At 39.6% G+C, this 14,382-nt stretch overlaps 1 protein-coding gene across 2 annotated transcripts in view; it reads left to right on the top strand.

Moving 5' to 3' along the window:
• The window catches only part of tnnt3a (troponin T type 3a (skeletal, fast)), a 31,802-nt gene that overhangs the window by 1,356 nt on the left and 16,064 nt on the right, over nt 1–14,382 (top strand). The window contains exons 2-8 of one of the 2 annotated variants that reach the window (XM_059975685.1): nt 1,593–1,610; nt 3,690–3,707; nt 7,918–7,939; nt 9,772–9,817; nt 12,372–12,488; nt 12,768–12,845; nt 14,149–14,262. In XM_059975685.1, the coding sequence (XP_059831668.1) occupies nt 1,593–1,610; nt 3,690–3,707; nt 7,918–7,939; nt 9,772–9,817; nt 12,372–12,488; nt 12,768–12,845; nt 14,149–14,262 (413 nt within the window). The remainder of the gene's footprint in view (nt 1–1,592; nt 1,611–3,689; nt 3,708–7,917; nt 7,940–9,771; nt 9,818–12,371; nt 12,489–12,767; nt 12,846–14,148; nt 14,263–14,382) is intronic. The other variant, XM_059975686.1, reaches the window with a different exon arrangement.

Genomic DNA, 14,382 nt, shown 5'->3' with positions numbered 1-14,382 from the left:
GACTTGGCCTCCACTGCCTTCTGGGGCAGTGCATTCCACATATCCACCACTCTCTGGGTGAAAAAGTTTTTCCCCATCTCTGTTCTAAATGGCCTACCCCTTATTCTTAAACTGTAGCCTCTAGTTCTGGACTCACCTAACAGCGGGAACATGCTTCCTGCCTCCAGTGTGTCCAAACCCTTAATAATCTTATATGTTTCAATCAGATCCCCCCTCATCCTTCTAAATTCCAGTGTATACAAGCCCAGTCGCTCCAATCTTTCAACATGTGACAGTCCCGTCGTTCCGGGAATTAAACTTGTGAACCTACGCTGCACTCCCTCAATAGCAAGAATATCCTTCCTCAAATTTGGAGACAAAAATGCACGTAATACTCCAGGTGGGGTCTCACCAGGGCCCTGTACAGCTGCAGAAGGACCTCTTTACTCCTATGCTCAATTCCTCTTGTTATAAAAGCCAGCATGCCATTAGCTTTCTTCACTGCCTGATGTACCTGTATGCTTGCTTTCATTGACTGATGTACAAGAACACCTAGATCTCATTGTACTTCCCCTTTTCCTAACTTGACTCCATTTAGATAGTAATCTGCCTTCCTGTTCTTGCCACCAAAGTGGATAACCTCACACTTATCCACATTACACTGCATCTGCCATACACTTGCCCACTCACCCAACCTGTCCAAGTCACCCTGCATTCTCATAACATCCTCCTGACCTAATGTAAGTTGATTTATTTTGGTGTTCAGTTTGCTTTCTTGGGAAAACAAAATATATGGTGTAATCCTACAGAGGTTGCTTACATTTTAAACAATAGTTGAGTTAAGTATGTGTAATTAAATTTGTTGCTTTCTTGATCAAATTTCAATGTAATGGCACTACAGTAAAAGTTGGACATTTGTATGCATCGGAACACAGTGCAAGGTTGATCAGTATTTAGACTTTGCTGGTGGATAACCTGAGACACACCTGTCTGTGGTACACACCCACAGGTTTTACGTTTGGAACTGAGGTTTACATTTTGGCTTGGGTCAACGTACAAAATACACTTGAATTCCAATTCTATAAATAATTTCATGAGCATCAAAAGGAACATAGTTTTGTTCTGTTTTTCCTTCATTTACTCTCACTTTCCATCACCATTTCTACTTGTCATGTTGTGCTTCTTCAGCTTGACAATTTTATTTTCCTTTTTTCTCAATCATCCCATGTCCTTAATATTCCTAATTATTCCATGGATGTTATCTCCAATTGTTACAGATAACTTTTTGCCCTTCATTGTTTTAGGTCTTGGAGTTTCCCTGGTCATTTCTTCCTGGAATTGAGGGAATGTTGTTAGGTGTGACTTAAATATTTACTGATCACAGACAGAATGGAGAATTTGTGAATAAACACGCTTGCAGCAATATTTTAAATTATGGGATTGACGATATTCAATGATGAAATGACTGATGCTAGGAAAGGGGTTTTCATGTGATAACTTGGTGACTCTTCTTAGGGTAATCCTTGCTGCTTTAGCATTTTTTCCAACACTCATTAACATGTATTTTGCTTCTTTGTATTTGCTGCTCATTGCATGTACCCGGCATCTCCCAGAAGTGCACCATGAAGAAGGTATGTAGCTTCGTTCTTCCAAATCACCTGTTCAGTAAGTGTTTCAGACCAGTTACATTTTGCTGCTGAAAAGTCTGCGGCAATTGTGACAACTTTGACCACTCAGCCTGGTCAACATGTGGTTAGATAAAGTGTACAAAGTCCTGCCACCCTCATCCAGCTTGATATATGCTTGCTACTATCTTGACTTTTGGCTGAGATTCTGACTAGACACATTAACTTAGAATCTATGGAATCATTAATACTTGAAAGGCATTTTACTGCCCTACTGCACAGACATCCAGGTTGAACACCCTGCTCAGGAAAGCAATAGACAATAGACAGTAGGTGCAGGAGTAGGCCATTCGGCCCTTCTAGCCAGCACCGCCATTCACTGTGATCATGGCTGATCATACACAATCGGTACACCGTTCCTGCCCTCTCCCCATATCCCTTGACCCCGCTATCTATAAGAGCTCTATCTAACTCTCTCTTGAATGCATCCAGAGACTTGGCCTCCACTGCCTTCTGGGGCAGTGCATTCCACATATCCACCACTCTCTGGGTGAAAAAGTTTTTCCCCATCTCTGTTCTAAATGGCCTACCCCTTATTCTTAAACTGTAGCCTCTAGTTCTGGACTCACCTAACAGCGGGAACATGCTTCCTGCCTCCAGTGTGTCCAAACCCTTAATAATCTTATATGTTTCAATCAGATCCCCCCTCATCCTTCTAAATTCCAGTGTATACAAGCCCAGTCGCTCCAATCTTTCAACATGTGACAGTCCCGTCGTTCCGGGAATTAAACTTGTGAACCTACGCTGCACTCCCTCAATAGCAAGAATATCCTTCCTCAAATTTGGAGACAAAAATGCACGTAATACTCCAGGTGGGGTCTCACCAGGGCCCTGTACAGCTGCAGAAGGACCTCTTTACTCCTATGCTCAATTCCTCTTGTTATAAAAGCCAGCATGCCATTAGCTTTCTTCACTGCCTGATGTACCTGTATGCTTGCTTTCATTGACTGATGTACAAGAACACCTAGATCTCATTGTACTTCCCCTTTTCCTAACTTGACTCCATTTAGATAGTAATCTGCCTTCCTGTTCTTGCCACCAAAGTGGATAACCTCACACTTATCCACATTACACTGCATCTGCCATACACTTGCCCACTCACCCAACCTGTCCAAGTCACCCTGCATTCTCATAACATCCTCCTGACCTAATGTAAGTTGATTTATTTTGGTGTTCAGTTTGCTTTCTTGGGAAAACAAAATATATGGTGTAATCCTACAGAGGTTGCTTACATTTTAAACAATAGTTGAGTTAAGTATGTGTAATTAAATTTGTTGCTTTCTTGATCAAATTTCAATGTAATGGCACTACAGTAAAAGTTGGACATTTGTATGCATCGGAACACAGTGCAAGGTTGATCAGTATTTAGACTTTGCTGGTGGATAACCTGAGACACACCTGTCTGTGGTACACACCCACAGGTTTTACGTTTGGAACTGAGGTTTACATTTTGGCTTGGGTCAACGTACAAAATACACTTGAATTCCAATTCTATAAATAATTTCATGAGCATCAAAAGGAACATAGTTTTGTTCTGTTTTTCCTTCATTTACTCTCACTTTCCATCACCATTTCTACTTGTCATGTTGTGCTTCTTCAGCTTGACAATTTTATTTTCCTTTTTTCTCAATCATCCCATGTCCTTAATATTCCTAATTATTCCATGGATGTTATCTCCAATTGTTACAGATAACTTTTTGCCCTTCATTGTTTTATGTCTTGGAGTTTCCCTGGTCATTTCTTCCTGGAATTGAGGGAATGTTGTTAGGTGTGACTTAAATATTTACTGATCACAGACAGAATGGAGAATTTGTGAATAAACACGCTTGCAGCAATATTTTAAATTATGGGATTGACGATATTCAATGATGAAATGACTGATGCTAGGAAAGGGGTTTTCATGTGATAACTTGGTGACTCTTCTTAGGGTAATCCTTGCTGCTTTAGCATTTTTTCCAACACTCATTAACATGTATTTTGCTTCTTTGTATTTGCTGCTCATTGCATGTACCTGGCATCTCCCAGAAGTGCACCATGAAGAAGGTATGTAGCTTCGTTCTTCCAAATCACCTGTTCAGTAAGTGTTTCAGACCAGTTACATTTTGCTGCTGAAAAGTCTGCGGCAATTGTGACAACTTTGACCACTCAGCCTGGTCAACATGTGGTTAGATAAAGTGTACAAAGTCCTGCCACCCTCATCCAGCTTGATATATGCTTGCTACTGTCTTGACTTTTGGCTGAGATTCTGACTAGACACATTAACTTAGAATCTATGGAACCATTAATACTTGAAAGGTATTTTACTGCCCTACTGCACAGACATCCAGTCTGAACATCCTGCTCAGTAAAACCTAATGTAAGTTGATTTATTTTGGTGTTCAGTTTGCTTTCTCGGGAAAACAAAATATATAGTGTAATCCTACAGAGGTTGCTTATGTTTTAAACAATAGTTGAGTTAAGTATGTGTAATTAAATTTGTTACCTTCTCAATCAAAATTCAATATAATGGCACTATTTTAAAAGTTGGACATTTGTATGCATCGGAACACAGTGCAAGGTTGATCAGTATTCAGACTTTGCTGATGGATAACCTGAGACACAGCCATCCGTATAACACACCCACAGGTTTATGTTTGGAACTGAGGTTTACATTTCGGCTTGGGACAACGTACAAAATACACTTGAATTCCAATTCTATAAATAATTTCCTGAGCTTCAAAAGGAACATAATTGTTGTTCACCTAGTGATGAAAAACAAAATCAGGGAATTTAATGAACAAGTGAGGTCCAATTTTTCTTAATATGAGAGGAGGATTAAATCCTGTGGGCAGACATCTGACCAACTAAATCATTTTGATTTGTATACATCCATTTGATGACTCCAGACTTCCATTAACTGTAAGAACAAAACAGGATCAGAAAGATAATTAGTTGGTAATGGTATGGATAAATTGATGTTGAGCATCCTGTGAGATAGTCCTTGTACAAAACTTCAGTACAAAGCTGTTTATGTGTTGATGGTTAACTATGGCCAGTTTACACGTCCAATTGGAAATCAAAGTTTGTGGATATTGAGCCTATTCTGACCTCCAAGTTCTGAAGTGACTGAGGTATTCTGGCCCTGGCCAAATCTTCAGTCCTGTATTGCTCACTGGTAACTTTAAGTCAATCTACAAATGTCATCTAATAGTAATTATTATAGTAAACACATTGATTAAATTTTATTTTGCTCTGTCATATTTTCTGATTGCAATTCGTAGTTTATGAGAATAATGAAAAATACAGTATTTTGACTTGATCATCAAAAACCATACGGTTATAAATTCTAGCCTCAGAGAACTAAATTCTTAACCATCTTTCTCTTTGTTATGTTCTCCGGGGCTAAACTTGTAAATGTATGGCTTGAGGTAATCCCACAGCAGACTATTTTTTTGACACACTATATAGCTGCAGAATCATCAATCAGCTTAACAGATTTCAGTGCAGTGTTCATTAACTTTTGTTTATGGTTCAATTCACAAAGCAAATTTAAAAAATGTTAATATTGTGAATTATACTCTCAGTTTCATAATCTGTCTTCATTTTGTTTCTTTGTTCTACTCACACATAATTTTAACATGTAAAGTATTATGTACCATTGGCAATATCATAATTGTTTTTATTTCATGAAGTAATCTAGTTTCTCTGTGTGTGTGTGTGTGTGTGTGTGTGTGCGTGCTTGTGATGCGAGTTGGTAAGGTTCCATTGAGTGCATAGTAGGTGGCTAGTTGGAAAATAAGGGTATCAGAAATATCAAAACAGCTGGATAAAAGCAGGAGTGGATTTAATCCTTCCCCACGTTCAAAGGTCATGGGGAGAATGCAAGAGAATGGGGTTGAGAGGGACAATATTGATGGAATGGTGGATCAGACTCGATGGACCAACTGCCCTAATTCTGCTTCTGTGCCTCATGGAAACAAAGCTTATGCAAATTTCAACATCATTTCCTTCAAAAGATAATTAAAGAAAATAATTTAAATAGTTTAAAACGAAGCCATTGTACAAAATATTTGCCAGTCATACAGAGAGACATTATCAATTATATTATGGCTGGCATTCTTGTTTACATTTTTTACCCTAATTTCTGCGGGGGGAAATAACACCTACCAGACAGGAGTCTAAGGCTTTGAACCACTTCACTGGCTTTAATGACACTGCTGTTGAAATTGATATATTTGGCATCCATATTTCACTTGAACAATCCCACCTGTCAGTGATTTGACATATCTGTTGTGCTCAGCTGGTGACAGTCCCTCTGTAGCTGAAACAAATGTGGCATTGTATGTTGGCAGTGCGGACAATGAGGAAAAATAAATCAAAAAGGAAGAACCAAGCATTATGATTTATTGTCACTTGTTCACAAATGTTGAGGTACACTAGTAAAATGGTTATGCAAAAACTCCTAATTAAATACAGAAACTAAACCAACCGGAGCTGACAACTAGCAGTATGTATAAATTACAGAAAGCCTGGCTAGTAACAAGGCCAGCTTCAAACAGAAATTTTATATATTTAACTGGGGAGTCATGAACAGTTTTATCCCAGTGACATTATGTGACTAGGCACTTTCCTGTATGTTTATTAACAAGGACAAAGTAGCATTTGTCACAATCCATATGGATTATTCACTTCAAAGGTGAAATATCAACACATTTCATTATTAGTGATAGTATTAAGTTGTTCTTCCTCCGAATGATCACCCCTTCACCTTTATACAATTCAGTTCTGTTAAAGACACCAGAAGATGCATTCTCTCCACAATCTACCCTTTAGCTTACTGCCTGATTTTGTAAAATCCACATGATCCAGTCAGAGGCTGCTTCACTTCAGCTTAGGTGGACAGAAACCATGAAAATGAGTTCAACAGGACACATGGCTGACCTGTACACACTTACAGGTGAGGCTGGGTAGTGGGACGATAGGTCAGGCTGCAGCCACAGTGAAGGTAACCAAAGGAGGGAAACCCTGAGTGCAGAACCTTGTTCCCAACTCAGGATGACCACACTGGAGGGAATAAACTTAAATGTGGAACGACACATTCAAGGTGCATTTTTGAACATGTTTGATATCAAATGGTTGATGTATGCTTGGACACTTGAAGGATTCTGATTAAAGATAGGAAAAGAGAGTTTATTTCCATCTTGTTGCCATGTTGAGGGTTGTCTAACAATAGCTGGCAGGTTCCTGTAGACCTCTGTGAGGGTCCTGCAGCAGGGAAGCAGGGCACTTACTGAGCTTTTTGTTGTCTGACATAGTTAATTCACCAGATTTGCATGTATGTGTGTGCGTGTATATATATAAAAAATATATATATATATTATATATATGTTTGTCTATATATATATGTGTGTGTGTGTTTGTGTCTATATATATATGTGTTTGTCTATATATATATATATATATATATATATATATAGACACATATTCTTTGTTAATTGGTTTCTAAAGAATTGCTTTAGGCTTAACATTCTGTGGATTTAAAAAACTGTAAAGTTCTATAACTGAAAAAGCAAGATCCTTTTTATTGGAGGATTGATTATCAGCTCATCCCATTGTGCCTAACAAGCATATTCTTGAAGTCTTAAAATATTTTGACAATATCTTTTGACTTTATTGAACACAAAATGGGTGACAGTTTACAGCCACTCCATAATTTAGATTGCTCCGTTCTGTTGTGGTAACCTGCTGATAAAATTCCTTGATTTATTTTTGTTTCTTTACCACTCTCCCGCTGCCATTTCCAGCTCCTGTTTTGTTCTGAGGGTGCTGACTCACATTGACGGACAGTTTTCAGGCAGTGGATGCATTATCACTCAGCTATGGGCAGAAATGATCAATAAGTGGCTGGTTGACTACAGTCGCGAAGCTCCTGATGGGAAGACTCCGTTCATGAGCAGAGGGTTAGGCTCATCTGTAATGCTTACCAGGTCTGAATGGTTGTCTGGGATTAACTTTCAAAGTATAGCAGCTGAGAAAGGCCAATTGGATTAGAGTACTGAATGAAAACCATCCACTGCAGAAGAGTCCCCAATAAGGAGTCAACACTGCACTGTCAGAGGAACAAACTGGAGGGCAAGATTGCATTTGTAGAAATCTAGATTTTCATTTACTTACTTTCTTAAGAAATTAAGTTTTTTTAATATTGTGTTGCATATTTATTTTTAATTGTAATTAATGAGGCTAAGTTCTATTTTGCTTCTTTTCTATTCTGCAGAGGAGGAAAAGCCCAGACCAAAGTGAGTAAAGTTTTCATGAATATTGAGATTGATTTAATAGAGGAATGCCTAGAAACTGCCAGGTCAAGACCAACTGTGTCACCATCTGTATTTCACATCAGATCCACTATGCTCTTTGTGTCAACAGATTTCCAGTAATGTGTCACTGAGCAACACAATGGCACTTGAGCTTGGATTTGTGGACCCATCCATGTTGTTGACCTTAGTCAATCTCCACAATTCAGGGGCAATTAGTATCTGCTGACATTTCTATTAATATCCAAGTTTTACGAAAGAATAATTAAGAAATAATCCTGAAACCCAGACTTTGGAAATCTATATTAAAATGGTTTGACAGAAAAACTAACAATAGCTATCTTACAAATCTGCCTGTCCAAAAATCACTAGATCTTCTATCACTTTGATAGAAAAAATTCATGACAACATTTAGCTTTGTAAATGGTTAAATTAATATTTTCTATTTGTGCACAAGGAGATATTCTTATCTTGTTTGACTGCCCTTTTCTGTCAACTTTTTTTTTGTTTCCCTTCTAAGTGAAAGCCAATTTACTCTGACTATTTTTCCTGCCTTTCTCCTTCCCTTCTGTTTCTTTCTCTTCTCTTCTTTCCTATCACACTTCCCTGCCTCTTTCCTATCACACTTCCCTGACTTTTCCCTATCACACTTCCCTGACTCTTCCCTATCACACTTCCCTGACTCTTCCCTACCACACTTCCCTGACTGTTTCCTACCACTCTTCCCTGACTTTCCTATCACACTTCCCTGACTCTTCCCTATCACACTTCCCTGCCTCTTTCCTATCACACTTCCCTGACTCTTCCCTATCACACTTCCCTGACTCTTCCCTACCACACTTCCCTGACTCTTTCCTTCCACACTTCCCTATTTCCTACCACACTTCCCTGACTCTTCCCTACCACACTTCCCTGACTGTTTCCTACTACACTTCCCTGACTCTTTCCTACCACACTTCCCTGACTCTTCCCTATCACACTTCCCTGACTGTTTCCTACCACACTTCCCTGACTCTTCCCTATCACACTTCCCTGACTCTCTCCTACCACACTTCCCTGACTCTCTCCTACCACACTTCCCTGACTGTTTCCTACCACACTTCCCTGACTCTTCCCTATCACACTTCCCTGACTCTCTCCTATCACACTTCCCTGACTCTTTCCTATCACACTTCCCTGACTCTTTCTCCTCGCCTTGTTTGCCAGTTTAAAAAAAATTCTGTCCTTCCTTGGCCTCACTCTCTTTCTCTCTCTCCCCTGTCTCTCACTTTTCCTTGTAATTCTTTAAGCACATATCCTTTGCATTTAACCTTTCAGACAGAGCAGCCCAAATTCAACAACCCATTGGTAAATTTAGCACTTTGCTTTATTCACTCCCTTTATTTTTGGATGGTATTCACATTAATTCAGAATGGGGAAAATGCAGTTGAAGAGGAACTAGACAGATAAAGATGTTCTTAAGTTTGGACAGTGACCTGGAGCACAGAAGAGGCCTGGCTAGAGTTACTATAACCATGCAGGGCAACTATGACAATAATCCTCTTTCATTTAGTAAGGACAAATTTTACATTGGTAAATATCAGAAACTGATCAGTCACTAAATGAAGAAGGATTTCCACTCACCTACAAAGTGAAAATGACTACTATATGGTTAATGTGTGAGTATAGGGTGGGTGAGATTAGGAAGGATCACTGAAACTGAAACTGTTTAACACCCCTACATGCACATCTTCACCATGATGAAGGACAATTACATTTTTCATAATCCATTTAAATTCTTACTGCTATTAACATCTCGCACTGTTTTTCTCTCATAGATTAAGTGCTCCCAAAATCCCAGAAGGGGAGAAAGTTGACTTTGATGTAAGTGAAGCATTTGTCAAATAATAAACATACATATTATTTGCAATTTGTACACTGCTGCTTTAATTGATACTTTCCTGAAACTTCCTTTTCATAATAACGTTTGTCTATAAACGAAACCAACTGATAGAAAATAATGAAATACAGTTTCTATATTGAGCAGGGATCAAATTCAGCATTCACCACTATTGTCTAGAATTAATTAATAATAATTAATCAGCCATTCTATATATGTATGTGTAAAAACAGTAGGATTATTTGTAAATCTGTTTGGGATAGATCTGAGTGATAGGGCAAAAAATTGGGTGGCGGGTGGAGATACTTCTCTACCAAAGGAGGTATAAGGTATGCCATCCCTCCGTCAGTCCTCAGACCAAACTTGGGCAAGGTGTTGCACCTGCTTAGTGCCCCCAATTAGGGTCATGTGAAGCCAAGGGATCAGGTAATGGGAGGTCATATTAGCGGCTGGTGTATTGTCACAAGTCCTTGTTATGCGACCACTGATGCCAGGCCGACAATCTCTAACGAGTACTGATAATGACTGGGGTCACCCATCTTGTAAGTACATTACCCAGAAGAAAGCAATGGCAAACCACTTCTGCAGAAAAACATGCCAAGAAGAAACATGCTCATGGATAAGACCATGATCACCCATGTCATATGACGCAGCACCTAATGATGATGAAGGCAAAATATAATTGTACAGAATCCCCTCAGTGGCCATTATCTTAGGTACACCTGCACACTTGCTCGTTAATACAAATATCTAATCGGCCAATCATGTAGTAATAACTCAATGCATACAAGCATGTAGTTATGGTCAAGAAGTTCAGTTGTTATTCAAACCAAACCTCAGAATGGGAAAGAAACAGGACCTAAGTGACTTTGACCATGGAATGACTGTTGGTGCCAGACGGGGTGGTTTGATTATCTCAGAACTGCTGATCTCCTGGGATTTTCATGCACGTCAGTCTCTAGAATTTACAGGGAATAGTGCGAAAAACAAAAAAGACATCCAGTTAGGGGCAGTTGTGTGGGTGAAAATGCCTTGTTAATGAGAGAGGTCAGAGGAGAATGTCCAGACTGGTTCACGCTGACAGGAAGGTGACAGTAACTCAGATAGCTATGATTTACAACAGTGGTGTGCAGAAGAGCATCTCTGAAGGTACAACATACCGAAGCATGAAGTGGATGGACTACAGCAGTAGAAGACCACAAACACACACTCAGTGGTTACTGAGGGTGTGTGTCACAGCCGACTCAGATTTTTCTGCCAAGCCATAATACTTCAACAGGCACAGTCAACATCCATTATCCATGGATGCCACAGGACACAGCAAAACTAGAAAATGACTGAAAATTCTTCTTCTGCCTGAGATGAAGAGCATTGTGACCTCCAGTGGCTCTAGACTGAGATCTCAAAGTTAGATTGCAAGGCAATTTCATAATACCATCTTTACATTCCTTTAGTATACCCAGGTGTCATTTTCAAATGCAGTTGCAATGAATTTACAGTACCTGCTTTCAAGCACTAAACTTAGCAATGTGTTTCAATTATTTGTACAAAATAAATCAGCTAACAGATACAAAATTAACTAACAATTGTCTACGAATTAAACAGTTTATAGAAGTTATCTGTGTGGCGTGTGGCCAAGTGGTTAGGGTGTTCGACTTGTAAGTTCGAGCCCAGCCGAGGCAGCATGTGTGTCTTTGAGCAAGGCACTTAACCACCACACAGTCTACCCAGTTGAAAAATGGGTACTGGCAAAAAATTCTGGGGGTCAACCTCACTATAGACTGACGTTCTATCCAGGCGGTGGGGAGTCTCGTACTCTCAGTCGCTTCACACCACAGAAACCAGCATAAGCATCGGCCTGATGAGCCACAAAGGCTCGGGCCAGGACTTTGATTTTGACTGATAGAAGTTATCTCCATTTCCAGGTGATCAGAAAATGGCATGTCAATTATTAATAATAGCTAATGTAATAATAGCTATTGTATTCCTGAATGGAGCTTGGGTTGTAATGTTTGATAGTGTAGAGTACATTGCTGAGGAGAAATGATACTTGTGATGACTACAATTTTAGAGGCCAATTGTTGAGGGAAGTTCCCTTAGTTTGGCAGTTCATAGAACTTGCTGGATCCTGCAGCAAGAAGAGTCAGATTATCAATATCAATGAACAAGGCAAGAAACACCTGTCTTTCTTTGTACAGGATTTATTCTTTCAAGTGTGAATCTGAGCTATGTTGTATGTACAGCATGTAAAATGTGTTAATATTATAATAGATTAGTGTGGTTGGTAATATACCACACACAGCAGTGTTCTAGGTTATACTGTTTTCAGCATGATTTCCATGCTAACTTTCACATTTTTGTTATTCTGCCTTCTGTCCAAAGCACAGATCTTACTTTGTTTAGTCAAATGGAGGTGTGGTATAAGCACTACGTCCCATTGATTGATACAGTTCAGTTCTATTAGGGAATTGAAGTTAACTCTGGATACAACATTTCTTTTGCTACATAATTACATTTTTATGTTCGTGTGGTGTTCAGGACATCCAGAAGAAGCGGCAGAACAAAGATCTGGTTGAGCTGCAAGCCCTGATTGATCTTCACTTTGAGAACAGGAAGAAGGAAGAAGAGGAGCTGATTGCCCTGAAAGAGCGGATTGTAAGTATTGCTGCAAGAGTTAAATAATCGGAGGGCCTGCTCCTGCTTATGTCACTATAGAATTCTGTGTAGGAAGTCATCTTAAACTGCTGTGGTTTTGTTGCATAGCCACAACTTTTACTGTTATAACATCCAAGCTCCAGCTGTGCGTTACAACAGTAGAGATGGCTGCATCACAGTGACAAGCCTACAGACGTTTCTCTAACATTCTTTATGTACTGCAATTAAAAAGACACTGTCGCTGAACCCCGAGTCATTTATCTGTTCTCTACTCTGCAGGAAAAACGAAGAGCAGAAAGGGCTGAACAACAAAGAATCCGCGCTGAGAAAGAGAAGGAGCGTCAGGCCAGGCAGGCAGTAAGTCACGGACTGCTCTGGGCTTGACTGCTTCAGTTCTCACCATCCTGGGTGGTATATAGCAAACAGAGCTGTTAGAAATGATAGTTAGCATCAATAGTAAGATGGGTCACAAATGCACTTTTCCCACCTTGTGGTCTTCTCCCTGCTCATCTGAAAGCACGTACCCGTGCTGGGTTATTGTTCCTTGAACATTATATGTCATAGGGAATGGCAATGTGATGCAGTTTGTACAGCTGTTGTCTCAGAGCTCCCTTTCAATAAAATTTAGTCATGATCTCAAGAGACCTGCAGCATCCATCCCTAAAGACCCTCACCATTCAAAGCACACACTCTTCCTGTAACTATCATCAAGGGGGAGATACAGGAGCCTGAAGACTCAAAAATCAACAAATCAGGACAGCTTCTTCCCTCTGTCACCAACCTGAAAGTTTCATGAATCCATGAACACTACTTAATGCTTCTTAATCCCTTTTGCCAATCATCTTTCCAGCTCTTAGCTTCACCCCACCCTCTCCTATCATTTCGCATTTCCCCCTTTCCCTCCTACTTTCAAATCTCTTACCATCTTTTCTTTCAGTTAGTCCTGACGAAGGGTCTCAGCCCGAAACGTCGACAGTGCTTCTCCTATAGATGCTGCCTGGCCTGCTGCATTCCACCAGCATTTTGTGTGTGTTGCTTATATTTCCAGCATCTGCAGATTTCCTCGTGACTACTTAATGCTTCTTTTTTTAAACTCTATGTATTTATTTTGTAATTTATTGTAATTTTTATGTGTTTGTACTATACTGCTGCAATTCACGTTGTGTAAGACAGTGATTCTGATTCAGTGCTTTATCTGTGGAGTTCCTACTTTTTTCTTCCACGTGGATTTTCTTTGGATTTCCACCCCCCCACATATCCCAAAGACACATGGGTAGGTTGGTTAATGGGTCACATACATTGTCCCCAGTGTCGAGGTAAGAGGTAGAATATGGGGAGAGTCTAGTGTGATTAGTGTAAAAGGGCTCTTGGTGCTCTGAACACGCAACGTGTCTGTTTCTATGTTGTTGACTCAGAAACTTCATGAAATGTTGTCTGACACTTTCCTCAATTGTAATGTTGGAGTATGTTGAAATATATTTTGACCTTATTAAATGGATGTCAGTCAGTTTGGAATCTATCAAAGAGATAAGGTGTTAATAAAAGCAAGCAAATCCATTATTTCTTTGATTTCCATGAGTTAAATCAACCATTTGGTTCCTGAGTTTTGTGCTGTTTCTGAATGTAATGTTTTTATAATCTCTTACTATTCACTCAATAGGAGGAAAAGGCAAGGAGGGAGGAGGATGATGCCAGGAGAAGGGCTGATGATGATGCCAAGAAGAAGAAGGCTCTGACCAGTATGGGTGCTCAATACAGCAGCTACCTTGCCAGGGTAAAATGCCAGTGTGCAGTTAATGTTTTTTGAAAATATAAGCTCCATATCCTTTCTTAGCTCTTGTGATTACATGTGGGCACTGTGTAATTATTCAGAGCTCAACCCAGGAATAAAAGT

The sequence above is a fragment of the Hypanus sabinus genome, chromosome 7 (assembly GCF_030144855.1).
Source record: "Hypanus sabinus isolate sHypSab1 chromosome 7, sHypSab1.hap1, whole genome shotgun sequence".
Taxonomy (NCBI): domain Eukaryota; kingdom Metazoa; phylum Chordata; class Chondrichthyes; order Myliobatiformes; family Dasyatidae; genus Hypanus; species Hypanus sabinus.
Note: the sequence above shows the minus strand (reverse complement) of the source record. Positions and strands in the feature narration are given on the sequence as shown.